Source organism: Aspergillus vadensis, assembly GCF_003184925.1.
Source record: "Aspergillus vadensis CBS 113365 unplaced genomic scaffold BO88scaffold_22, whole genome shotgun sequence".
Lineage (NCBI taxonomy): Eukaryota > Fungi > Ascomycota > Eurotiomycetes > Eurotiales > Aspergillaceae > Aspergillus > Aspergillus vadensis.
Window position 1 is genome coordinate 362,653 of NW_020292060.1, and position 25,124 is coordinate 387,776.

Here is a 25,124-nt window from a genome sequence, read left to right on the forward strand (position 1 = left end):
CCCCGGGGGATGATGAATGTCTGTTTGTTTACTCTATTTGCTTACTGCACCGTGGTCGGCTGAAGTAGTGGTAATTATCCGACGATTTGGTCCTACGTGTATTTTAGTGGTCGGCCATTACAACGAGAATATCAAAAGAATCAAAGGCTTACAGCTAGCGCATACTTCCCAAGGTATCGATTGTCGTTTCACGTCTCTGCTCCTTCTAGCCATTACCTGCGGCGTGTTGAGCCAAACCCGGTACTTGAGGTACTGCTGGAGAATTGCGGAGTGCGCGATCCTGAGCTACCCTCCCCAGGGTCATCATATCTTCTGGACGAGGAAGGCCGGGTCCAAGTAGATGACGAACTAGACCGATTCCCAGCGCTTCTTCTTCCCAGCGCATAACCAGCCGCCCCACCACTCATGGCACCCGTCCAAAACCCAGGTCTCCAACGCTCGCTAGGGTCCGAAGAAGGAGTATACGGAGGCGGCGAGGCTGAGTACGGAGGCGGAGGGCCATCATCCCCATAACCACCTCCACCTCCTCCCCCACCACCACGGCGTCGTCGCTGTGGCCGATTCGCCCCCGACCCACAACACTCATTGAAGAACGCTGCCAGAATGAACACAAAAACCGCGATCATAAACCCAAAGAAGATCACTTTGCCTACGGGGCCAAGCTCGTCATTCGAAGAGCTCGATCTCTCATTGCGCAAGTGTCCAAACTTCTCCTCCCCCGCTTCCGTCAGCAGTAGGCGATACTCGACTCCGCAGCTCCCCTTCAATATCCACTTGTCGTCGGCATTCCGGTATCCTTCACATATTACGTCTGTAGCTCCGAGCTTGAGTTCTTGTGGGAGCGACGCAGTGCAGGTCCATTGGACGTCTTCTTCGTCGTAGTCGTAGCCTTCGTTTGTGCATCGCATCGTGTCGATCTCGTACATATTGCAGATGCGCTTGGATGGGCCGGTACATTTTAGCTGCGGGATTGGAGATACTCGTCTGGAGGAGGTGAGACGGTTTCCGCGGAGGGTGAGTGACCGGACGCGCGAGAGGAGGATGGCGTCTTTGCCTGGGGGTCGGTCGGAGAGAACGGTGTGAGGGAAGAGGAGGAGGGAGAGGAGAAGCTGTTGGATGAGTAGACTGTACATTGTGAGGGTGTCTTGTAAACGGGTAGCTTTGGTGTGTGTGTGTGTGTGTGTGTGTGTGTGTGTGTGTGTGTGTGTGTGTCAGTGGAGAGTGAGCATGAGCATGCTGCCGACGCTGGTGCGGCGTCTAGATAGATGGCACACAAGCAATGGTAAGGCGACGTGGTATTAGTACAATATGTTGGTTTGTAAGCTGAATCAGTATCTCCAGATCAGAAATGGGGTTCTGGAACGTGCAAGTATTCAACGTGTCCTCCCCAGAGAACAAGCTTGGAGGGGGCGGTTCTTGCATCCGATCTGGAATTGTGTTGGACCCGCGGTGGAGGGATCGATCACCGCTTAGCGTCACCGCAGCGGAAACCTCGACCTTCGCCATTTTCCGCTTCTTTCGTCATATCTCCAAGACACCGTCATTTAGCCCCTTCTATATAATCCCGCGGCTGTGGTGGTCATGGGCGATGGGCAGAAGTTGAGGTCTACAGTGGCGGACAATGTCTTTCCAACAAAGTGCGATCGACTAATTTCCCCCCTCTGCTAAGGACTGCCTGAAGCTAACTGACGAACCAGGTGAAACGGTGCCCGTTCCGGCTCAATCCTCGTATGTCACTAATGGCCTGATCCCCCTTGGTTGTTCCGATAGAGGGCTAACGAACTAGTCCAGCTTATCTTTCACGCAGGGGTTCTTGCTTGGGCAGCTGTCCGTGGTGCTGTTAATCGGAGCCTTCATCAAGTTCTTCATTTTCGGCGAAGCACCTCCGCCGCCATCCCGCGGCCTTTCACATCGAGCCTCTACCCATCGGCGTTCCAATTCCATCTATACAATCAACCCTAACGAGGCCAATAACCGGTCATTGAGGGAGAAGCCGTCGAACTCGAACGTTCTCCGTCCGGTGCCTTCCTCCTCGACGAATACCCGCTCTATTCTCCGCAAAACCTACTACAGCGCCATTCCTACAAATCCCTCGAAACATGGCAGGCATAAGATTCATCATTCGTCGCATCAGCCAGAGTCTCTGGACTGGTTCAATGTGTTGATTGCCCAGACTATTGCTCAATACAGACAAACAGCGTACTCGTTGAAGGACTCTCCGACGTCGTCCATCCTCAGCTCGCTCAATGCGGCCCTCAACAATCCCGAGAAAAAGCCCTCTTTCATTGACAAAATCAACGTCACGGATATCTCGCTTGGTGAAGAATTTCCCATCTTCAGTAACTGCCGCATTATTGCTGTCGATGACCCCAATTCCGATGGTGGGAGACTCCAAGCCTTGATGGACGTCGACTTGAGCGACGACAACCTGTCGATTGCCATCGAAACTTCCTTGCTGCTTAACTATCCTAAGCCGTGCTCCGCGATTCTCCCTGTGGCACTTTCGGTTTCTGTTGTCCGGTTTTCGGGCACATTATGTATCTCTCTTGTTCCCGCATCCACCCCTCCCCTCCACACACCCTCTCCATCCCCATCCCCTCCCACCGCTGATGGGAACTCGCGCGGCAAGGCAACCGGAGACGCCAACGCACAATCGGCCGACGAGGAAGCTGATGGACTTCCACCAAAGTCAAGCCCGAAGAGCAATGTTGCATTCTCCTTCCTTCCGGATTACCGGCTGGATCTCTCCGTTCGATCCCTCATCGGCTCCCGAAGCAGGCTCCAGGACGTGCCTAAGGTGGCTCAGCTAGTGGAAGCTCGTGTGCACGCGTGGTTCGAGGAGCGAGTGGTCGAGCCCCGAGTGCAAGTAGTCGGGCTGCCTGATCTATGGCCCCGCATGGGGCGGACCGGTGTCCGCGCCGGTGACGACTCGGAAACTGGCTCGAACGCAGCATCTCGGAGTGCCATGTCGGCTGATCTTGGAGACCATCATCTGGGGGATCGAGAACCTGAGGGCCTACGGTTCCGGGGTGGACTTGCCTCACGGCCCCAGTTCGACAGCGTCTCGCGAACGAGCAGCTACAACGTCGAGACAGGGGACCTGCGCAGTCCCAGCTTGGTCCGAGAGGAGAGTTCAGGAGCGCTTAGCGAACAATTTCAGATGCCGGGCTCTTTGTCCGGCGCGGCTGCTCGCTGAGCAAGCTACCTTGCCTTGGTTACTTGTACCATAGATGACTACGAGTTTTGAAGAAAAAGTATCCGACCTACATAACGACCGGAGTTAGGTAAATAGGGGAATTGAACATCACCATGTGCACAACACAAACACAAAGTCTATCCACGAACAGATACTAAATGTCATAAAATTTCATTGCCATGGTATATAACATAGTCGTCACATCAAGCTTTACATTGCCACCCCTAAACTCATTTTAAACAGCAGCAACAGCAGCCTTACCCAGACTACCGAGGTACGACACACGGTGCGGGTTCTCATCGAGATCGTTGCTACGGTTCAAGGGAGTCCACTTAGGTTCCTCCTGGAAGAGACGCATAGCCTTGACGTACTAAACCCAGATAGACCCATTAGCACCACACCATTCCACAGCTACACAATGGCAAACTTACGTTCTTCTCATCCGTCGTAAAGCGATGGTAGATACCGGCGGGGAGAATGATCAAATCATCCTTCACCAACTTGATGCGCACCCACTCATCCTCCTTGCCACGGACATCAAAGTATCCCTCACCGTCCCGGATGTAGCGGATCTCCTCGTCCTCGTGAAGATGCTCGTGGAAGAACATCTTCACCTTCTCCTCGTACACGTCACCCATGGTCTTGGGGGACACGGTGACCTCATCGCGGTTCTTGTATCCGCGCTCGGCGGCCAGGGCATCGACGTCCTCGATTTTCGGGCAGTACTTGTAGAAAACACCCAGGGAGGCGAGGTAGGCTTCGTCGACGGGACGACCGTCGTCGTGGGGTTCGCGCTGGTCGCCCTGATAGTCATAAGAATGTTAGTCGGTGCCATAATGGTGACCAATGGAGGGGTAAGTGACGAAATCATGCGACGTGGGGGAGGGGTGCAAGGCGGGATAGATAGACAGATGGACAGGATGAACTCACCGGCTTGTTATCGTACCAGTAAGCCTTCATTTTCAACGAATTCTACTAGATGCAAATGCCCACGAAAATCAACAAGTTCGACAAAAACAAGAATGAATAAACCAGGAACCGAACGAGGATCAACGGCGAATATAAGTCCACCCCAAAGCCAATAAAGCCGGCCGCGGGGCGCCGTGAAATAAGCCCCTCGTGTGATTGGCTGTAATGCAAAACTTCGGCTCATTTCGTCATTACGTCAGCAAAGCACATCATTTCACCGCCTTTCGGAGTTTGGACTCGGATTTAAGCTTTTTTGGCCTGGGCATGTCGCGCACGTGATGCGGTTATGAGTTCTTTTTTCCGGGGCAGAAAAAGGTTAATTAGTATATGGGATTAGTTTAGTAGTGAGTGAGTTCCGGTTGCGGAAGCATCAAGTTTCTTAGCTTCTCCCCTTTCCACAACCCCCCCTTCTTGACGCTCTAGGCCGTTCGTTCGCAATGGCTTTTCGGGCTCGCTCCGTTGCCCTTCTTCGTTGGGGATTGGAGCCGAGATCATCCCAGTTGAATGTACTGGGTAGGAGACGTGGGTTGGCGACGGTGTCGGATGGGACGCGGTATGTTTTTTCATCATCATATACGGGGGTTTATTTGGTGGTTTGATGCTAATTTTTGGCTTGTTACAGAGCATACGATGTGGTGGTCATTGGAGGAGGTCATGCAGGCTCCGAAGCCTGTGCCGCAGCTGCTCGTTCAGGCGCCCGAACCGCATTAATCACGCCTTCGCTATCCAACATCGGTGTTTGTTCGTGTAATCCCAGTTTCGGTGGAATCGGAAAGGGTACTATGATCCGGGAAGTTGATGCGATGGATGGAGTCGCGGGACGAATTATCGATAAGGCCGGTATTATGTTTCGCACGCTGAACCGATCCAAGGGCCCGGCGGTTTGGGGTCCCCGTGCTCAGATCGATCGCGATTTGTATAAGAAGTACATGCAGGAGGAGTTGCAGGGGACGGAAGGATTGAGTATCGTCGAGGGTAAGGTTGCGGATATCGTGGTGTCGAAGGATGGGGTCGAGCATACTCCCGGGGCGCAGGGCAAGATTGTTGGTGTTAGGTTGGAATCTGGCGAGGTTATACCCACCGGCAAGGTGGTTATCACGACAGGAACGTTCTTGGGTGGAGAGATTCATATTGGGCTTGAAGCGTACCCGTCTGGTCGGATGGGCGAGGCTGCTACGTTCGGACTTAGCAAGTCTTTGCGGGATGCTGGGTTCACGCTGGGTCGTTTGAAGACGGGGACACCCCCGCGGTTGGATAGGAAGACAATCAACTTTGCGCCGTTAGAGGTCCAGGAGGGTGATCACCCCCCGAGTCCGTTCTCTTATCTCAATGGCAGGGTTCAGGTCGACGACGAGGCCCAGCTTACTTGCTGGATGACCTACACTAATGACGATGTTCACGATATTGTCCGGGCGAACCTGGACAAGACTATTCACATCCGCGAGACCGTTAGGGGACCCAGATATTGCCCTTCGCTCGAGTCCAAGATCATCCGCTTCACCGATAAGAAGCGCCATCTGATCTGGCTTGAGCCAGAGGGATTCGCGCCCAACGACGTCATCTACCCCAATGGTATCTCTATGACCATTCCCGCCGACGCCCAGTATGCCATGCTGCGAAAGGTTCACGGTCTCGAGAACGTGACCATGCTTCAACCCGGCTACGGAGTCGAGTACGACTACATTGACCCGCGCAATCTCCGCCCCACGCTCGAAACGAAACTCATCAGCGGTCTCTATCTCGCTGGTCAAATCAACGGTACCACTGGCTACGAAGAAGCCGCCGGACAGGGTATCATCGCCGGTACCAACGCTGGATTATCCGCCCAAGGTCGGGAACCGCTCACTCTCCGCCGGTCCGACGCATTCATCGGCATCATGATCGACGACCTCATCACGAAGGGCGTCTCCGAGCCCTACCGCATGTTCACGACACGAAGCGAATACCGCATCACCACTCGCTCCGACAACGCCGACCTCCGTCTCACTCGGATGGCCCGCGAAGCCGGAATCGTCTCCGACAAGCGCTGGCGCCACTTCACGGAAACGGAAGCGCAGATTAACGAGCTCCAAACCCTCCTCGAAAACACCAAGATGTCCTCCTATGCTTGGGCCCGCAAGGGCTTCAAAGCCCGCATCGACCCCTCTCAACGCTCCGCCCTCGACCTCCTGTGTCTTAGCGAAAGCGACATCGACTCTCTCATCCCGCACATCGAATCCCCCACCGGCACCGTCTACTCCGCCGCTTCTTTCCCTCCGGAGATCCGCAACCGCGTCTCCATCGAAGGCCGTTACGCCCCCTTCGTGATCCGCCAGGAAAACGCAGCCAAGAAATCCCTCCGCGACGAGAACTTGTCTATCCCCGCTGATCTGGACTATGCTACTGTGAAAGGCATCAGCATCGAGGAAAAGCAGGCCCTGGAGCGCGTCCGTCCCGTCAATATCGGCATGGCGAGACGCATCGAGGGCGTTACTCCATCCGGTGTCCTGAGGGTGCTTATGCACGTACATAGGACCAGTCGGGATAGGACTGCTCCCGCATCGGAGGGGCTTGAGGAGACCCCTGATGATGTTATCAGCCAGGCGCCTTAATCTGATACATATTTGATCACGTGGTTATTGGGAAATGGTGTTGAACGACGACTATACTACATTATTGCATATCACAGCGAGACAGGCGAATTGAGTCGACTGGACTAGGCGTATCGGTGTCATTTCGAGGGTTGTATAAAAATTGAAAGATGGTTTGGTTTAGAGGCCTCTTATGTATATTATTATCATTATACCTTTCATCTTCTTCTTTTCGAGGCCTTTGTGTACTATATTTTTTGCCTTCTGGGTCTCGGATACATGCATATACCGATTCATCTCTCTTCTTGTTTATCTGCTATGGAGTAGGCGACCGGTAGAATCATATGGCTGGTGGTGAGATTGGACATTTTAGTCTTGTATCCAGACCTGTGAAGATTGAAACGAGTAATATTTTGTATAATGTATGCTGGTAGAGCAACTGACATACTATAGGAGTTATGTAATATTCAACAACTTATATAGGCTTGGTAACTAGTGTAGAGTTTTAACTACTTAACTATCTTTTACTAATTTTGACTGCTGGTAACTATTTACGACCGTTGGTAAACTTTTAGAACCTCTGACCAAATTTGAAACTGCGTTCTAAGTTGCACACCACTTGGGTCACTTTATGATATATGTACTTCTTCGATCATGATGATACTGAGATGATTGTGACATACAGTACTAGTAGTAGTGGAGGGTGGAGGGTGGTTCAGGTCAGATACTACTACTACCATCATCGGATATATATATTTACATCAGCTACACTCCAGCGACCGATGAAGTCGAACAACTAAGTAGTTTTGAATCCCACAACTGACCATACAATGCGAAAAAAAAACCCCGAAAACAACGCATAAAAATAACAATGCTCTATTTATATATACATACATGCATACATACACCTCCACACAGACTTCATCTATGATGCGACAACTATATGGACTGGGGGGTTAATCAAGGCTTCTTACCCGCCGCGGCGCGGGCAATGCGCTTCTGGACTTCTTCCTTGGAGAGGATTTTGACGGCGTCCCTGGAGAAGACGTAGCTCAGGCCGGACCAGAGGGTAGTTGCGGCGACGAGGTATCTTTTATTACCGTTAGTTAAATCTCATCATAAGTTTCTTCTGTAACTGATCGATGGAAAAAAAAATATTAAGGGGAAAAAATAAAAACATACAACAGAAGGGATTCGCTGGTGGTCACCCACCCAACTACTAACCTCCCGGCGTGTGGCTTAAGTACGGCTGAGCGGACGGGAAGCCCTGTTTTCCACACCCTGTGGTCGTATGTACCAGACATACACCAGAACGGGTTTACATAGGCCTCTTCCCGCTTTACGCGCACACACTTTTACAACAGTGACGGGGCAAGGGGAACAATGATAACTGGGGAATAAAAGGGCCACTTACTGGAATCCGGTCATTGCTTCCCTCAAGCTCCAAGCGTCGATGACCGTCTCGGGAAGTACAGGAAGCGCAATCGCACTACCCACTAGGAGCAGCTGCAAGGCCGTATTGATCTTGGACACCGTAGTGGGCTTCACTTCGGCCGAGGGGAGCGAGAAATCCCAGTACCGGGCCATGGTCTTGGGCGGTGGCAGGGATATCCATCGGTAGTAGATTGCGGAAATGGCTAGTCCGACATCCCGTCCCAGGATGATTACAGCGAGCCAGACTGGGTTTGTTAGCCAATTGAGCTAAAGGTTCGTCGTTGCTTTGTGCCCTGGGGACACAACGTACCTGGGATGGACCCGTTCACGGCCAGGCAGGTGACTCCGATGGTCATGAGCAGCTTGTCAGCCATCGGGTCGATGATCGTTCCGACAACGGTTTGCAAATTCCATCGCCGTGCGATGTAGCCGTCCACAAGATCTGTGATACCAGCGTATGCGAACAGACTGAGTGCGGCTACGTGGTGGTCGTGGACGAGAAAGTATCCTACCATAGGCGCCGCAAGTAGACGGGTGAACGTGAGAATGTTGGGGACAGTGTAGATATTCTCATGAGTCCGAGGCAGCTTGGAGAGAATTGGCGACTTCTTGAGGCTGTTTTCAGAGATATCACACGGTTAGGACTCGGGAAGGACTGATAACAGAGCGCAGTCCTCGATAACCCAACACGTCTGACAGGTGCAATGGTGAGTGCTCACCTTGAAGAGTCTGGATCTGTTGGCTTTTGTGCGGAGTATCGCTTCTGTTGGCCAACACTTCGTACCGATTGCGACTCGATAGCGTAAAGGCCGACCTTCTTTCGTGATATGCTAAACCTTGATTTAGCGATTCATCCCAATGGCCACATTCAGCTGAATCGTACTTTGCCTGAGTCCTTGAGCGACTGCCCAGAGTAATCGCTGAGAAGCTGCGTGTTTCTGTTACCGACATCTGCCATCCTCGCTGGGAGAGGGGAGTGTTCACCAGCGGGGATGCGACTAGTCGAGCGCATTGCCTGGATGCCCGTAGGGGCATTGGCAACATTGCAATCGCTGTCATGATGAAGCCGATGAGTCGGTAGATGATAAAAAGATCCGGATGATGCTCGCGCGGTATCGCTCAGATATAGCGAATATTTGGTGAATGGTTCCCAACAGACAATGCTTTCCAGAAGCCCAGTAGATAGAATGAAGCCGGTTGATGCGATTTAATTGGTGCAGAGTACTAGCAAATAACAAAACTAGTCATGTCATAGAACAATATTGAACGTTCTGATCTTATGACCACGTGACGCAGGAGAAAAGTAGCCGAAAGGAAAGAAGGCGAGATCGTGGAAACGAAAGAACAAACCCTGCAACCAATACTCAATGGCGTCGCCTGTAACCAAGGGTCCGAGGCTTCTCAAGACTGGAATGAACGAAGTATACTACTGTCTGAACGGCGAGATTATCCGGCTTCCGCGAGACTCCTGGGCACGTGAGTCTCGGGTCAGGCGGCGATCAATCCAACTGACGGAGTAATTGCCATCCACGACGCCGGATGATGATGACTTGAGACGATAAAGCGCGAGAAGGACCGGACGTTCGACAGAAAGCGAAAGGGGGACGAGAAGGAGAGTATAGACCTCGGTCGAGACTCGCGATGGGAGAAAATGCCGACGGAGTTTTGGTTCCTCCGAGGTCATGTGACTGTATATAGACATGGCAGACTGGAGCTGCTATGAGAGAAAAAGTTCATGATAGCAAGGTTGACGGGCAGTACTCACTATAGAGACAAATACAGGGATGTACAAGTGTGTAAGTGCTTGTTGTGTACGAGTTGCTCAACTCGCTCAGCTATTATATTGTACAACGTCATACGAGGAATATTTCCGGGTAGGATTTGGCACCTAAGTTGTATCAATTTGGAGATGATTAGATATAGGAAAAGACCCACACCATCGTCAGTGATAATGCACATTCTCCACAGTTTCACTGAGACCGGGACCCCACTAACATGCTTGACATAACTGTGGATAGATAGAACTGTTCGAGCACTAATTCGCCCACCGCAATATTCACGCTTTGCCCATTGTTGTTCTAACCCCGAGAAATGTTAGGCAGTATGTTGAATGCAGGAAGGCTCATCCGCTGGAAGTTCGGATACAGGGGTTCCTTGAGTTTCCGCTGGCGTACACGCTTTGTATGCAGACTTGACAGGGTTGTCGAGTCCCCTGATTTCCTCTGACGGATCCTGGATTATTGGTCCAGAATCAGCCGATGGCACTTTCTGTCTCTTTCGCCTGAGACACCAGTATAACACAGCTGCTATCAGGCCGCACCCGACCACGGCTCCTACAACCGGTCCGGCAACCCACGCTTTTGAGGGATGAGATTGAGAATTTGGGCTAGGAGAAGAGGCAGCGGCCGTGGTAGAGGCCAAAGCAGTAGCCGTGGGGACGGTGGCAGTCCTTTTCTGGGTTTGCGACGTCGTCACTGCTGTTGGGAGCTTCTCAATACCTGCCGTAATCAATAAATTGTGGTAATTGATTTCCGAAGACCTCAACGTCGTATGACGTTTTGTATGCTTGGACGTGCTCGTCTGGGCGTCAGAATACCAGTAGCTCGCAAAAATCTCGCAGGATGCGCTTTGGGTTGAAGAAAAGATCCTGCAGGCCCTTGAGTCGATATTGCTAGTGTACTGCTGAGAGTTTTGTTCTGAGCCGCTTGAGCTGTGTATGTACGTTGAAGGCCCCATGGTAAACGTAGGGGGGAAGCTGACAGTCTCCAACGAGCAGTTAACGACCAGGCTATGGATACAGTTGGCCCCAATGGTAGTCCGGTCCTCCACAGTATCCACATTCACGATGCTTCCGGCCAGGAAACTGAATATACTGCTGTAAAACACGGCGTTTGCCTCAAAAACTTGAACATATGCTGTAGGAGGTGCTGTTGTGACCACTGTTGTCGTCGTCAGCTTGGTGGCTGACGTTGCCAGTGTGGGAAAGGCGATCATAAGAGCAGCGTATGCTGGATACATGATATACTCCACGCTCAGCAGTGGTTCGTATATGAGAGGGGGCTTGTAATATAGTCAGAACGCGCGATGGGTGGACGGCAGATGCTCATAGACCGTACAAGCTTTGGTGCAGCCCGTATGGGAACCTCCTAAAGCAAAAACGTGGTGCCTTTTGTAAAAGTGGTGCTCGAAGACGTGCTATATATGCTGAATTATATATGAATTGAGTGAGCCAAGGAGCAGAGCGAGGGGGAACAAATCGTGGGGAGGCGACAGTGGCTGATGAGCGAGGTGTCACGAAATACCCCTGATGGTGCTTGCACAGCTGGAAACCCCACTTGATAATCAAGGTTATCAACTCGACTACCTGGCAGAAGCTCAACATACCTACTGGTAATCCCAGATTCTGCATCCCCTGTAGGGCTTTGTAGACCAAAAAGCACCGAGCGTTGATGCGAGCCCCCCTCAGCCAGCAGGTCTTGAGTGCATACTAGTATGTGGCCCTTGTTGCGGTAATCGACCACTTTTAGATACATGTTTGGTGGACCAAGTCAGAGCAGCCATATTATTTAGAGACATTGATCCGATAGCAAAGTTTTAGCCTTGCTATTCCCGAAGCTTTCTGGACCAAAAGCAGGCTGTTGGACGTATGCAAAGACGAGAAGGGGAGGGGAGCGGGATCGGGATGTCACCCGCTAACTAGTCGAACTTCCTTCGCTGTCACCCCCAGACCTCACCCTTTTCACTGAGGATCAAGTATCTTGACAAGCACACCAGTCTTCTTCACAGATGACTTTGGTTATAAGATTCATATTCACCCAGCCATAATGTATATGCCGATATCAATATCCTCCTACCCCTTGCACCACTGAAGGGACCGTTGGATTTCCATGATGGCACCTTGTCTCACGCGAGTCGGGTCGATGGGAGTCTGTGTCACGCTTCTCTCAGTCTGCCTCGAAAAGCATTCATAATCTGTCTATGCGGATATCACCGGCGGGTCACCATCTTGACGACGAATGAACCGATCGAAGTCCGCGAGCCGATACCCATCCTATACAAGCAAGCCTCAGATAACGAAAGAGGCCTCTACAGAGTGAAAAAGATGGATTCAACTGGACAATAGGATCTGTCAATGGCTTCGCTTGCTCAGTACTATTCATATTCTGCTTGGGGCTCTCTATAACCGGGGTCTGCTTAGTGAAGTGAGGTTAATTCCTATATCCCCAGAATTATGTACCCTACAACCACAAGATGTCTTGCAACTATACGAACCTGTGAGCTAACCCTACGGTTGCTTTCATAATTCAGAATGCTAATCTATGAGTTCCAACTCCAGACCCGACCCGATCCTTTCGCATACAAAAGGTATCAGCCCAGCCGAACATTGATAGCCGTCAATCGCCTTCGCCTGCAACCGGAAAGTGACAAACTGCGAACTAGCCCCCTTTAATCGATCAACATTGTACCACACGCGAGCAATTATTGGTTGTGGTCGGTGCCATGATACATCCCCGCTGTATTCATCGGGTTTAGGGCTATGAATGGAAGCCTAGGATACAAGTAGAGGCGGAGATATATGCTGGACTCTGGGCTATTCAGAATCCTGTCGCATGCTGGTCACCACCGAGACAGATCTGGCTAGACAAGTGCATAGCCCTGCCTTCACTCAAGGAGTTTGACAATAATCGGACTTTTATTCAGGTGAAATATCCAAATAAGTTACAGTATCACAAGGAGTTTTATATGCCGGGGCTGTATCTAGTGCTTCTATGCCAGGTATCCCGCTACCAAATATCTCTATTTTCCATCGAGAGGCAGTTGATGATTGATATGACTCTAATATGCTTGATCTAGCTTGATATCATACCGTGTGCTGGCCCAGTCAAACCAAGCTGTAACCTATAGCCTACTTTGATATGTTCGCTTTTATCAAAACCAACCCTCCACCTGATTCTTCTACCCACATATCTAACGTCCTCCCACTGTATAAATAACATGACATTCATACTAAGACAGCTTACTACTTGCTGCTTCTATCAAAACGCCATAAAACAAATACCCATTAAACCCCAATGTCAACCTCCGCACCGCATCCCAACAAATATCACCAATAGCGAACAAGTATATACATATCAAACAGCACGTTACACAGAATACCCCCTTATCACAAAACATCAATCCAACACCTCTCGCCTAGCAAAAGAGAGACTCTAGACTGATCACTATCACCATGACACAAAACCACGAGCCCCTATACTCCAACAACCACAATAGCACAACAGAAGCCACAACCCAAGCAACAAGTCACACACCCGGTCCAGGAAGCTGAAACCGTACTTTCAGAGAGATGCAATGCCCAACGTCTCACAAAATTGTAGTCTATCAGTCTAAACATTCTATTCCATCCAGCAGACCTCTGCTTAGAGTCTGGATCATTGCCTTTAACCGTCTAATAACTACCACCAGCACCATAATTGACGTAGCAAACCCGCCACAAGCAAACCAGCATACGGCATACGGTATACCAACCAATGAAAGTAGAACACAAGTTTTGATAGCCTCGTTTCTGGTTTCTTCTCTTTTTGCTGATGTCCACCGCCATGTCCATGGCTATACTGGTGGGGTGTAATGATGGCTGAGACATCAGCCCTTACTAATGAATTGATTCGTATATGTCTTGGATGTTGGTGTGTGACTGGAATTGCGGTATTGTGTATACACGCTCGCTTTGGAGAATGTCCGTCGATAGATCTAATTCGTAATTGAGGTACGCGTTTGTTTCAGATAATGAAGTCAGGTGGCTAGGATAGTGGTAGTATGGTAGTTGGTTTCTGAGACATATGGAGTCTTTGGAAAAAGGAATAGTAGGTCTAGACTGTAGTTCAACTCGTAAGAGGCTTGATTGTGTGCTAGTTGGGTATCTATGCGTTTTTACTGATGGAATGGTACTCTACTTGATGAGAGAGTGGTATATATTGGTGAGCAAGAGAAGGTATCACGATTGAATAAATATGGTAAAGTACTTTCACCTTACTACTAGTAGTATACCACGCAAGTATACTACTTTCTTTAATCAGTAGTATTAACATACTACACATATACATAGACACCAATAAATACCATCCAGCAACATTATCACACTTTTATACATCTACACAAGTAGTGCTAGTATAGACCACTCACACCTCCCCAGCTACACTACCAGGAAAAGATATCCGACGCAACAAACGCAGAAGCGAGAAACTCTACTTCACCCATAGATCCCTCCCTTCCATCCAATCTGTACACTACTAATGGCGCAGTGCAGCGCACTGCACCGCACCTTACATCCCCTCCCGCTTTCCTCTCTCTCCTCCCCAAACCCAGTATTACCAGTGACACAAAAACACAAACACAAACCACCGCTCGTGTTGATACTCACACAACATGACCTAAGCACCCCAAAGAAGAAAACCCCCGATGATGTATCATTTATCCACCATCCATCCATCCATCCATCCATCCCATTGAATCCGAATCCTCACAAGATGGTACAGCATATTCCTTCCAGCAAGGGTATCCTATCCTATCCTATCCTATCCTTTCATTTCCCACCCTAGTCTATACTATACTATAATCAAGCAAGGTATCTAACCCCATAGACAATAGTCCAGAACTCTACATTAATTAGCCTGTGGCAAAGCGTATACCAGCACTAGCACGAGCATAGTACCGTACTCAGCCACATTCCTCATGCCTACCTGCCCAACATAGCAAAGCAGTATACGTACGTATGTCATCAGCCATCATGCCATGCCAACCCAGCCCCATATGTCTGTCTGTGCGGTACAGACAAAAAGGGAAAGGGAAAGGGAAGAATGTCGACAAAAGATCTCCTTCCCTCAAACTTTACTTGCCATGTGATTGACACAGCCATCAGACATACACATACGCATACATATACACATATACACACACGTTTCTTACATTCTACATTCTTGAGGGGGGAGATGGCAGATTGATGGAAACTATGTATTTATGGTTACTAGTACTTAGGTTAGGTATGTACATTCCTCGGGGAAGGGTCCCCGGCATCCTTTTCATCGGGGTGGCATGTATTGTATTTACTATTTACTTGGTACCATGATTGGTGGTGGGTAGTTTGGTAGATGAAGATACTACTAGTCTGGCAGGGTGGGTGCTAGGAAAAGTAAGATGGATATGGCTGGATCATAGTTAGGGTATACGTAAGTTAGACCGAACGTATAGTTAGCTAGTTAGCTAGTGTCAAGTTAAAGAATGGAAAGTGAAAGAAGAACCTTGCGTTTGCGTCTATTTTTCTGTCTTTTACCCATGGGGAAGGGAAGGGAAGGATGAAAGGGAAGAAAGAAAACGGCTCTACCGTGTCTCATCGCAATGTACGCCGTAGGTAGGTAGGTAATACGTACATAGTATGTAGGACGTGCATAATACCAGACGATGCGATCTGATCTCATCTGCCGTGTGTATGTCTCTGGGGGTTATGTGTGGGTGGATTGATGATGATGGATCGATCGGGTTGGGTATCCACACAGGCAACGCAACCAGATCTACCCATCTATACCTAATCTACCTTGGCAGGTTAAGGCAAGGGTTGAAAGGCTCTTTGCAGTGTAGATCTAACCGAACTTACCTATACTACTATACCAAGTAAAACCAACTGTCACTTCTTGATTCGTCAGCGTATATCTTGACCACCCAGTAACAATCTCAATCCCCCCAGGGTAAAGCAAAATAAGATGTAAGAGTCGAAGTTGGTAGTAGATGATATGTCCGATCTCATTCCATCTTCCCTTCCCACCCCACACACACACGCATCCATTCTGTCTCTGTCTCGGGTCTGAAGAAACCGCCACCTCAAAAAAAGGAAAGTAGAAAATGAAAATAATCCCGACCATATCCCGGCTGGGGTTTACTTACCGATTTTACCCCTTGCATTGCTTTTTTCCTTTTCATGAGCCACGCTATCTACTTAGTATCTTCAACAGCGATAGTAAGAAAAAAAAAAATAAAATAAACCTGATAACATGTAGGATTGACCTCGCTTAGCTGGGCATCTTGCATATACCATATGCATATAGTCTACCGTCTGTCTGTCGAATCTGCACCCAACCTGATTACCGAAGAAAGCCGTGAAACCTGAACCTTCGTTAGTTGCCGCTTTCTATAGCCGGGCTGTGTAAGCACTGTAGTGATAGTTAGTTAGTTAGTTAGCCGAAGAATGTCCGTGCATTTGGTATAGTATACATATGTAGCCAAAATTTTGTGGGAGGAATTGTCTGTGTGTTGCCTTGCCGTCGCGGAATTCTCATTTGGAATAAAAAATAATGAATTGACCATATTTGCGTCAAAAAGTGGTCCCGGATAAGTATGTTGGTTTCTTTCCTGGAATTATCGGTTGCGGTTAGTACTAGTAAGTAGTAGCTAGCTATCCAACCACATACATGAATCATTACTACTAATCGGCGAATATCCACCAGAACCAAGGAAGGCAGGTAAGTAAGTAGATAGTACTGAGTCTATTGACAAAAACAAGTCATTAGCCACAGACAACTGACTAAGTATCTCCTAGACGAAACTTGGAATTCTGCACCATACTGTACCAGGCAGGAGTCTTCAGCCTCTCTCATTTTTCTCACCCTCCCGAAACCCGGGCCCGAGATGCTAGGCAGTCCAGTTAGTATCTGCAGGATGCATTTCCAAGATGAGTGTGAGTATGTCAGAAGACTCATAAAGAAAGAGAGAAGGATTTCTTCAGCTGAGCCTCCTCCTTCTGCTCTTCCCTCTTCTTCTCTGGCCATCATTATCTGCAAATGCGAGCGAGCGGGGCAAGAAGAGTGTTGGCACTTGCCGGGAGGGAAGTAGTGATGTATGCTAACTAACTAGTTAGAAGTAAGTTAGTTTGGTCACTTCGTTGTCTGAATAACTAGTTAGATGATTAGTAGTTGGTTATCTTGTAAGTAGTAATGCAAGTAAGTAATTAGTAGAGCCGCGGTCAACACGACGATACTAACTACTACCACTACTTACTGTACGATGTAATACATATAGTACCTGCCTAGTTGGGCAATTGGTCTGTTGAGCATTGCTTAAGTGCCCGTTTCAAAGCTTAAAGAATTAGAAACTCCTCGGTATGTAGTTAAGAAAGTAAGTAGTAGAGTTAACTTTTATCTAAATACTGTAAGTGACATTTTTGTTTTTCTTGCAGAGATGATGATGATGATGGCATTGATATCTGATCTTCTGACAGAGCGATGAAGGGAGTGTAACTAACAAAACATGCATACTGTAATTGATGGAACAAAATACGGTGTGAAGACCACCTCACTCACCACCAGCATCATCACCATCATCATGATCATTTAAATCACAAGATCCAAATTCCTTGCCCCTCGCGCCCGACGAAATTAATAATCATAATAATAGTAACTAATTGAACAACTAAACTGCTTTGCAACTAGTTAGTTATTTTGTAGTTAGCCAGCCGGCCTTCCGCACTCCGTCGTAAGTAGTGCTATTGCTAGTATACAACAGTGAAACAAATCTCCAAACATACCATGTCGATCTACATTTAGCAGCGCCCGAACTAGTCCGTAATCAGAGACGCAAAGAACCAGTGGCTTAGACGCTAAATTAGGAATGGAAAAGAAAAAAAATTGCGGACTTACTGTAAAATACTAGATAGTCTAGTTATTAGTTATTCACCTAATAATACATTCTACTAATATAATTATTAATCAAAGAATAAAATGAAAATACAGCCGTGATGACGATGACGATAATGTTGTTGCCGCTTGCTGCTGCCGCTGCCGCGTCTAAGGGAAAAAAAGGAATGGCAAAAAAAGCCGCCCCCTTATCGAACGAAACGAAGAAGTTCGGATATTCTGGAACTAGTGGCGTTGCGCTAGGAATTTGATCCCTAGTGTTTTCCTTTTTTCCTTTTCACTTAGTCTACTGGTTACTGCATGGCTGCTGCTGCTGCTATTTTCATACTGTCTACTTACTTACTAGTCAGCGTGAATCCACTGGGGCAAAAAGAAGAAAAATCAAGTAGTCCTGCTTTGTACCAAGATGTAGCGTAGGACAAAGTGAGTACCTACACAAGCGTCAACGTCTTGTTCGGTGCTGTGGTATGATATCGTTGTGCATGGCAAATGTAGATCTGATTGGGTGGTAAATGGACACATGGACAAGGCGGCGGAGTATAGTACGCCACGGGTACATATACATATACATAATAAGGACATCTTGGTACTACACAAAAAGTAGGGTAGAACAAGAAAGTAAGTATGTACATGGACAGGGTGTCTATCTGGGTAAGTTGTACAAACCCCCCATTCTACATACTTAAGATAGGTACGTACGCCAGTGGGAGTAAGTGATATGTGTATACCCTGTCTATAGTAGTAGTATAGTAGAAAAAAACCTCGGAAATAAGAACAAGGAAGGGCAATAACTAAAAAAAAAATGAAGCACACTAAACTGAAAGTTAACTAAACCACATGCCTGGCTGCCTAGATAGTAGTCTACTAGCTTAGTGTCCCGAGCAAAACCCCTCAAACTAACTAAGACAGGGACTTGAAATCGGACCGGCCGGCCGTCAGTTAACGAACCGGCCCCAGCAAGAATGGCAACCCGTCAGCGAGGTTGGCGCGCCAAGTATGACCTCAATGCCCTGGGGGAAAGGGGGAAAGGAGGAAGGAGCTGAAATGAGGGATAGACGAGGTAACTAGGCTCCGAACTAAACTACTACTAATCATCTTTCTTACTAACGTAGGTAGGTAGATAGGGTCTAGGAAGGAAGGAAATTCCTCAAAATCGTCATAGGACGGAGACTGACGAATTGGATGGAAGAAAGACCTGATGTCTCGAAGCTGTCGCAGAAATTTCCGCAAAAGTAATTAAAAATCTTTGAGACACGCGCCGATGGCCCCGAGCCACGTTTTTTCTGGCATGGTGGTGGTGGTGCTGCTGCTAGGCTGGGTGGTGGTGGTCGGGATCTGGATCCCTGGCTAGACTGTGGGGGAATTCACAGGTGGCTAGCTATATTACTGATTACTATAACCGGGCTAGTGACTATTAGGGATGGGTGTACCTGGTCTAGTTGCATAGTCTGAGGGGATTGGAAAAGGCGGGATGAAGGGGGGAAGACTACTCCGTACATAATGGTAGTATCCTTGAACAAGGCTGCGATGTAATTACTACTAGTATCGGTATCAAGTGGTGGTCGTGGAAAAGAATTGGATCGAAGTACTTGGCACTTGCGCTGGAAGGAGTAAGTAGTGTGAGTAGATGGTGATGGTCCACTTTGTCCTCCTCCTCCTCCACTCATCGACCCAAAAGCGTGGCTGACAAGGCGTTGAGCAATGCATTTTTAGTTAAGAATCAACGTGTGGGCTGCCATGGAATGAGCCGGCAGGAGAAACCAGCAAGTCATGTTGAGAGCATGAAGGGGAGAGAAATTATTCAAAATGGAAGGTCTACTGGAAGATTAAAATTACATAAAAAAGAAATAAATAAAGAAGGGAAAAAGGCTGAAAGAAAAAGTAAATAGGTTTTGACAAGCAAGGGGGGAGTGGCTTGGTGCCTAGAAAGAGATCTAGAAGCTTGCTCAAAGCATCTAGGGACGAAAAGACTGTGCGACCGACTAAGTAGAAACTGCCTTCATCGGAATGGGGTGCATGCAGACGGGCAAAAGCAATAACACCGCTACCATAGAATGACGACCCAAGCTGAAGGCGATATTGGTTGCGGTGTGAGAAGTGGCATGAATAGGTCAAAGAGCAAGCGACTAAGGGCAGAACTAGTCCTGCTGAATACTGGGTCCTTCCTCCATGTGCGCGCGGCTGGGGTCCCTTCATACTAGTACGTAGTACTCCGTTAGTAGGGGGTGGGAACATTTTTTAGAAAATTGATTCAGCGGTTTGTGATGTGCCTAAAGGATAGCGCTAAATTCGTAGGGGTATCGTTGACTAGGTAGATACCATCTATGGGGATCAACACTGCATTCACTCGAAGCCACTAATCTCCATGGCTTCGTGGTTAGCAGCGACAAGCGGATAGGCCACCAGGACTTCTCACTGGACATCCGGACAACCTCAGTCAGACTACGCCGGAGTTGGTCAAGCCAGGTTACCCCTAGCCATTTTGCGGTCAATTGTGAGGATGAGCCACATGGTTTGGAAAAATGGTCGACATGACTAAATTAAAATTAATCTAACATCTACCGAAGGGGGGCCACTGCATGGATTGATGCCAAGGAATAGTATGATTGTTGGATTATTGCCGAGCTCTGAACAGACCAATTTGATACTAGTAGGTTCATGGATGGGATGATGACTACGTAGTTTTAAAATTACCACGGAGTTATTTAGGGGAACATGGCAGGGTCGGACCCGAGATGATGAGGAGAAGGGAAATGGCGAGGAAATGGCGGGCGATGGAGACTCTCAAGAAGATGGCCATGGCTGATCGACATCCATGATCCATCAGCCGTAACTCAAAAGCCCCCATTCCAGGTTGGTGCCCACAGACACTGGGCTTTTCCAATCAAGACAGCCTCAAGCGTGTGTTACCATCCTCATCTGGGTGTGCATCAAGCAAGCTCCTGATTAACCCTTTCCCTGAGGTTGTGAAACAGAGGACACACTTCTGACACCAGCAGGTGCCCTAGTCTAGCGTCGCCCTCATCCTGCAGGGCCAACTAAGACGGCAGGACGGCCAGAAAGAAAGCGACGAGAAAAGAAAATAAAGTAGCAAAAAAAAGAAAACCACGACAGGTCACGTCGCCAACCCTATGACCAGTCATTCCTCCTCCCTCTAAGAGGTATGCTGATGATATTATTCCGGCTGATCCTCAAAGAGCAGTGCACAGTCAAGGGATGGGGTGTGGGGGTTCGGGTCTACTGTACCTGCTACTTACTGTGTCATGTATTATTATGCTACTGTATCCTCGCCTTTTGGTTGCCTCGTCTCTAGGGCACGGACGGTGTCCTGGTCCTGATCCTCCTATCCCTGATTCTATTGCTGGGATCATTGTCCCGGTGGATGAGGTCGAGTCAGTCCACTACAGCCTACAGGATCGATCGCATGACGAAGCGCGTTGCATTGTGTGTGTGTGGGTGTGTGTGTGCGCGCGCCAGTCCCGCTGTGCCAAAGAGAGCATCCCCGATCGGAATGGCTGGTAGGGGTCAAGAGCTAAGTAAGACTAGTGAGCGGTTGATGGCTTTGCCAAAGCGTACCGCCCAGTCAGTATCCCGGTAGACAGTATCCCGTGGGATCTCCATCCTGCGTTTATTACCTAAAGCTGTGCCGGAGATAGCGGCTAACTACGACGTGGTAGTGTTGTCGACCTTCAAGAATGAATAAATACCCCCAGCCAGTTTAGTGTATTAGTGCAGCATGGTCAAAGGGTGACTGACAGAACTGGTTTTTCTCCGCATCGAACCATCCACGCAGAATTGAATGGTTTGGGTCGTGACCCGTTTTAATGAGTGGAGGGTGGATGATCGTAGGAAAGACGTAAGTAAACAGCGCGGACAAGCGCTATCCGGAACTATTGCCATCGGTGGATCCCTCGTTGGATTTAGGTCCCATGTCCTGGGAGCGCCCGACCGATCGCCGTAATTGGAGATTTCGCTAGAGCCTAGAGGAAGTCATTCCGAAACTGATTATCATGGACCCCATTCTTATTCGCCAGACCAGCAGAAAAGGGCCTCTGGTTATCATTTCCCACTCTTGCTGGAGCGTCTCCAGACTTACTATCCCGGAGGTGGAAGGCAGCTAAGTCCAAACCTCGTAAACCCGATGAATGCCCTTCCCCCGATTTTCGGATGATTGCCAAGCCAGCGTGCTAGATGGAGTAGTGTGGCCTAGCAGTAAAAGTAGCAAGTCGGGTGGGTACCAGGCCATGTGTGCAACTAGTAGTTCATTGATGTACGACGTAGGTACAGGCACTTTGAGAGAGGGGGGAAAGAAGGAGACTGGAGGAGAAAATATGTAGGTGTTCCCAGTATCCAGGTAGAGGGGATCGCAAGGAATTAATGGGTCGAAGTATGTATGTATCTACCTACCTAGATAGTTTAAACCGCAAAGATGGGCATATATTGATGACAAGACCTACACTCTGGAAAACGATCCCGTCACGATAGTAGTCGACTGCATGATGATGATGATGATGAGCCACATGACAAGTTCTTGTTTGGGGAGATTCGAAGTATCCTCAGGCTCTGTAGCACCCCGTAGTACTGGAAATTCACGCCCTCCCTTTTCCTTCATCCAATGAGAATCCTTTGAATGCGGTCCTTTTCCCCGGCCGATTGGCGCCCTTTTTGGGGATTGCCACCATTGACCAAATCATATTTCTACACGAGCTCGAGGCGTGGCACAGTGCATCCTAGCTTATGCAGGATAACATATCTGGGAACCTATCATCAGATCAGTTCAGCTGCTGGTTATCCATTTCAGACAGACCTCAGGCTTCTGGCAATGCGCACCGTGCGTGGCCAACATGCCATCGTCGTCGTCGCCGCCGCCGCCGCCCGGGAGGGACGGGCAAAAGTGGGCGCTTAGTTCCCTTTTCCCCCCTTCTTTCTTTTGCATATGTATAACTGCGTAGTAACTAGTAAGTAGTAGGAGGAGGAAAGGGATGAGAACGCCCCGTAGTAGTGGCGTATGCGGAAATGAATGGAGGTGGAATTGCGGTCACTCCTGCACCAAGTGCGTTGGGGATTGTTGAAATGTTGGCACACACGGGATGCCCTATCTCTTCTGACTACTGACCACTGACTACCTACTTAATGTATAATCCGGTGCAGGGGAAATACGGAGGGACACATAGCAGGAACTCCCCTCCCATTACTCGAATAGGCCACCTGCGTTAAGCGTGCAGAGGGGGAAAGAAGGCACCGTATCCTGTGCCCTGCATGGGATTCCGAATCCTGATTCCCGGATGGGTAATGCCACTGACATCTCTCCATGTTTTCTTCACACGCGTGAAAGAGATTTAGAAACTGGCTGAGTTTAGGTTAGATAGTTATTGAATTTGTTTGATTATGAACTACAGTAGATATGATTTCTACTGTATACTTATCCCCCATTCTCAACTCTGAATTCTCTTTTTTTGTCACTGACATCCCCTCCGTCATAGCGTTAAATGGTACTTGGATCAACCAGAATCCCCCATGTAAATAGATTAGTAGTGCAATTGTGGTCTGCTCTCTACGCAGTACTATTATGCTAGTACTATCCCAGTGGACTACTACTTACTGCACTCCATCCAGTCTATGGTTTGGAACGGAACCACACCTTCATTTTAATTACGATGATCTACTATACAGTACCGGCTAGTACTAGTTGATACTAGTGGTGGGGGTTTGGTAACAGCGACCGAACTCGTGTCTGCTGCTTCTTTACTTACGTCGCCCCCCCATTCTGGCCTGTTTGGTTCGACATTCTTGGGGAGGGGGGGCGATGATCGCCTGTTAGATCCAGACGACCCTGTCATTGTGCGGCATTTCTTCTTCTGTCAAGGATAGCGCCACCTGCCGCGTCCACTGTTTCTGTTGACGCTTCCCTTTTGGCTGCTAGTCTAGTACAGTTCCAAACCTCTCTCTCTCTCTCTCTCTCTCTCTCTCTCTCTCGGGGGATTTGAAGCACCTGATAACTGTAATATTTATGATGGAGGAATAATTAATCAAGTACATCGTACATACTCATTAGTAACAGTAGTTGACTGGGTCGATAGTCATTCCCCGTTTGGTACCACTTTTGATACCATCTACTATTTACTACTATTATCTGCTAGGACGATCCGCTCAGACAACAACCTACGAGATACTAGTAATCTAGCAGCATTTTCCCCCCTTCTCCTCCTTCTCTCCTCCGACAACCCCATTTCTTCCAATCACCACACATGGTGCCTGCCCGCGTTACCTAAATGGGGAAAACCCAACTTCCCGGACCGGAGCAAGACCTTCCACCGACCGACCTAACTAACTAACTAACCTAACCTAACAAACTAGCTGAGCTAGCCATGACCCAAACCACACTCTCTGGTCGCGTTCATTTCCTGGCCCAAGTCTACGGTTCACCGTCCGTGGCGCTACTGGATGCATCTGGAGCCGGGCAAATCACTTAGCGCGCTGTCTCTTCGGTTTTTATTTGTGCAAATCCCCTCTGTTGGCTCCTCTCTTTGGCCTCGCTCTCGCTCCATCTAGCCATACATAGCGGACATGCAACAAGGGCCACAATTCTTCCTATACTAGTACTAGTCCTCAAGAACGTGGGGACTTTCAGGATTGCGGAATACGGAGAACTAGGGAGTCCAGTGACTCAGATTCGGTGGGGAAAAAGTAGGCACTGCCAGCCCAGAAAAATGGCACGGACACTGACTGGATCCTGGGACTGGACCCAGACCGGTCGGGTCGGTTTCGTTCCTCCCACTCGCCTTGGATACGAAGTAGTACGTCCACGTAGGTAGGAGAGAGAGAAACATGCCTGCTTCGTATGTCGAATCATCTGCCACGCAATCAATGCCATTCTCCCTTTGCCTGTTAGGATGCAATTATTACTATTACCTACTTATGAATATCATTCCAAGACATGATCGCTTGAATATCCAGTGACTAACGAACTCGATATTAAAGATGTGTCATTCTATGGGGTTTAATCAACTACTATCCGCTCTCGCTGGAGTATTACCTTTCTCTTTTTCTTCGCTCTCTCTAACCGAACCCGTCCCGGGGCGCTGGTTCGGAATACGAGGCTTCGTTACCCATCAGTAAGGGATGATGGCAACTAACTGGAAGCTGTAGGTATGGATTCGAGCTATATGCCTCCTAGTTCCATGCTGGGGCACCTTGGATTGGACACTACTGTAGAGTTAGCTGATGAATGCGCAGGATCCTAGACTACCAACATAGCATAGCATATAGCTT

The 25,124-nt window shown here is 48.7% G+C and overlaps 6 protein-coding genes across 6 annotated transcripts; 2 read left to right on the top strand and 4 right to left on the bottom strand.

The window, feature by feature from the left end:
- Positions 1-59: 59 nt before the first annotated feature.
- BO88DRAFT_407070 (DUF1183 domain protein) lies at positions 60-1,599 on the bottom strand. The gene is made up of 2 exons (XM_025707326.1): positions 153-1,599; positions 60-92 (listed from the first exon to the last, which is right to left on the bottom strand). The coding sequence occupies exon 1, from the start codon at positions 1,131-1,133 to the stop codon at positions 213-215; it is 921 nt and encodes a 306-aa protein (XP_025559934.1). The 5' UTR covers positions 1,134-1,599; the 3' UTR covers positions 60-92; positions 153-212.
- mmm1 (ERMES complex subunit MMM1) lies at positions 1,487-3,429 on the top strand. The gene is made up of 3 exons (XM_025707327.1): positions 1,487-1,637; positions 1,698-1,728; positions 1,792-3,429. Exons 1-3 carry the CDS (start codon positions 1,622-1,624, stop codon positions 3,194-3,196), a joined length of 1,452 nt encoding a protein of 483 aa, XP_025559935.1. The 5' UTR covers positions 1,487-1,621; the 3' UTR covers positions 3,197-3,429.
- BO88DRAFT_407072 (acireductone dioxygenase (Ni2+-requiring)) lies at positions 3,340-4,261 on the bottom strand. The gene is made up of 3 exons (XM_025707328.1): positions 4,127-4,261; positions 3,628-3,999; positions 3,340-3,566 (listed from the first exon to the last, which is right to left on the bottom strand). Exons 1-3 carry the CDS (start codon positions 4,154-4,156, stop codon positions 3,432-3,434), a joined length of 537 nt encoding a protein of 178 aa, XP_025559936.1. The 5' UTR covers positions 4,157-4,261; the 3' UTR covers positions 3,340-3,431.
- Positions 4,262-4,501: 240 nt separating this feature from the next.
- Positions 4,502-7,120, top strand: BO88DRAFT_393841 (tRNA modification protein MTO1). The gene is made up of 2 exons (XM_025705120.1): positions 4,502-4,718; positions 4,788-7,120. Exons 1-2 carry the CDS (start codon positions 4,603-4,605, stop codon positions 6,754-6,756), a joined length of 2,085 nt encoding a protein of 694 aa, XP_025559937.1. The 5' UTR covers positions 4,502-4,602; the 3' UTR covers positions 6,757-7,120.
- Positions 7,121-7,695: 575 nt separating this feature from the next.
- Positions 7,696-9,228, bottom strand: BO88DRAFT_456446 (cardiolipin synthase; the record flags this gene model as incomplete). The annotated part of the gene is made up of 5 exons (XM_025710925.1): positions 7,696-7,825; positions 8,150-8,414; positions 8,480-8,784; positions 8,889-8,999; positions 9,053-9,228. 5 exons carry the CDS (start codon positions 9,226-9,228, stop codon positions 7,696-7,698), a joined length of 987 nt encoding a protein of 328 aa, XP_025559938.1.
- A 1,035-nt stretch (positions 9,229-10,263) lies between these two features.
- BO88DRAFT_428081 (uncharacterized protein) lies at positions 10,264-12,219 on the bottom strand (the record flags this gene model as incomplete). The annotated part of the gene is made up of 5 exons (XM_025709057.1): positions 10,264-11,177; positions 11,558-11,589; positions 11,610-11,656; positions 12,024-12,110; positions 12,172-12,219. 5 exons carry the CDS (start codon positions 12,217-12,219, stop codon positions 10,264-10,266), a joined length of 1,128 nt encoding a protein of 375 aa, XP_025559939.1.
- Positions 12,220-25,124: the final 12,905 nt, after the last annotated feature.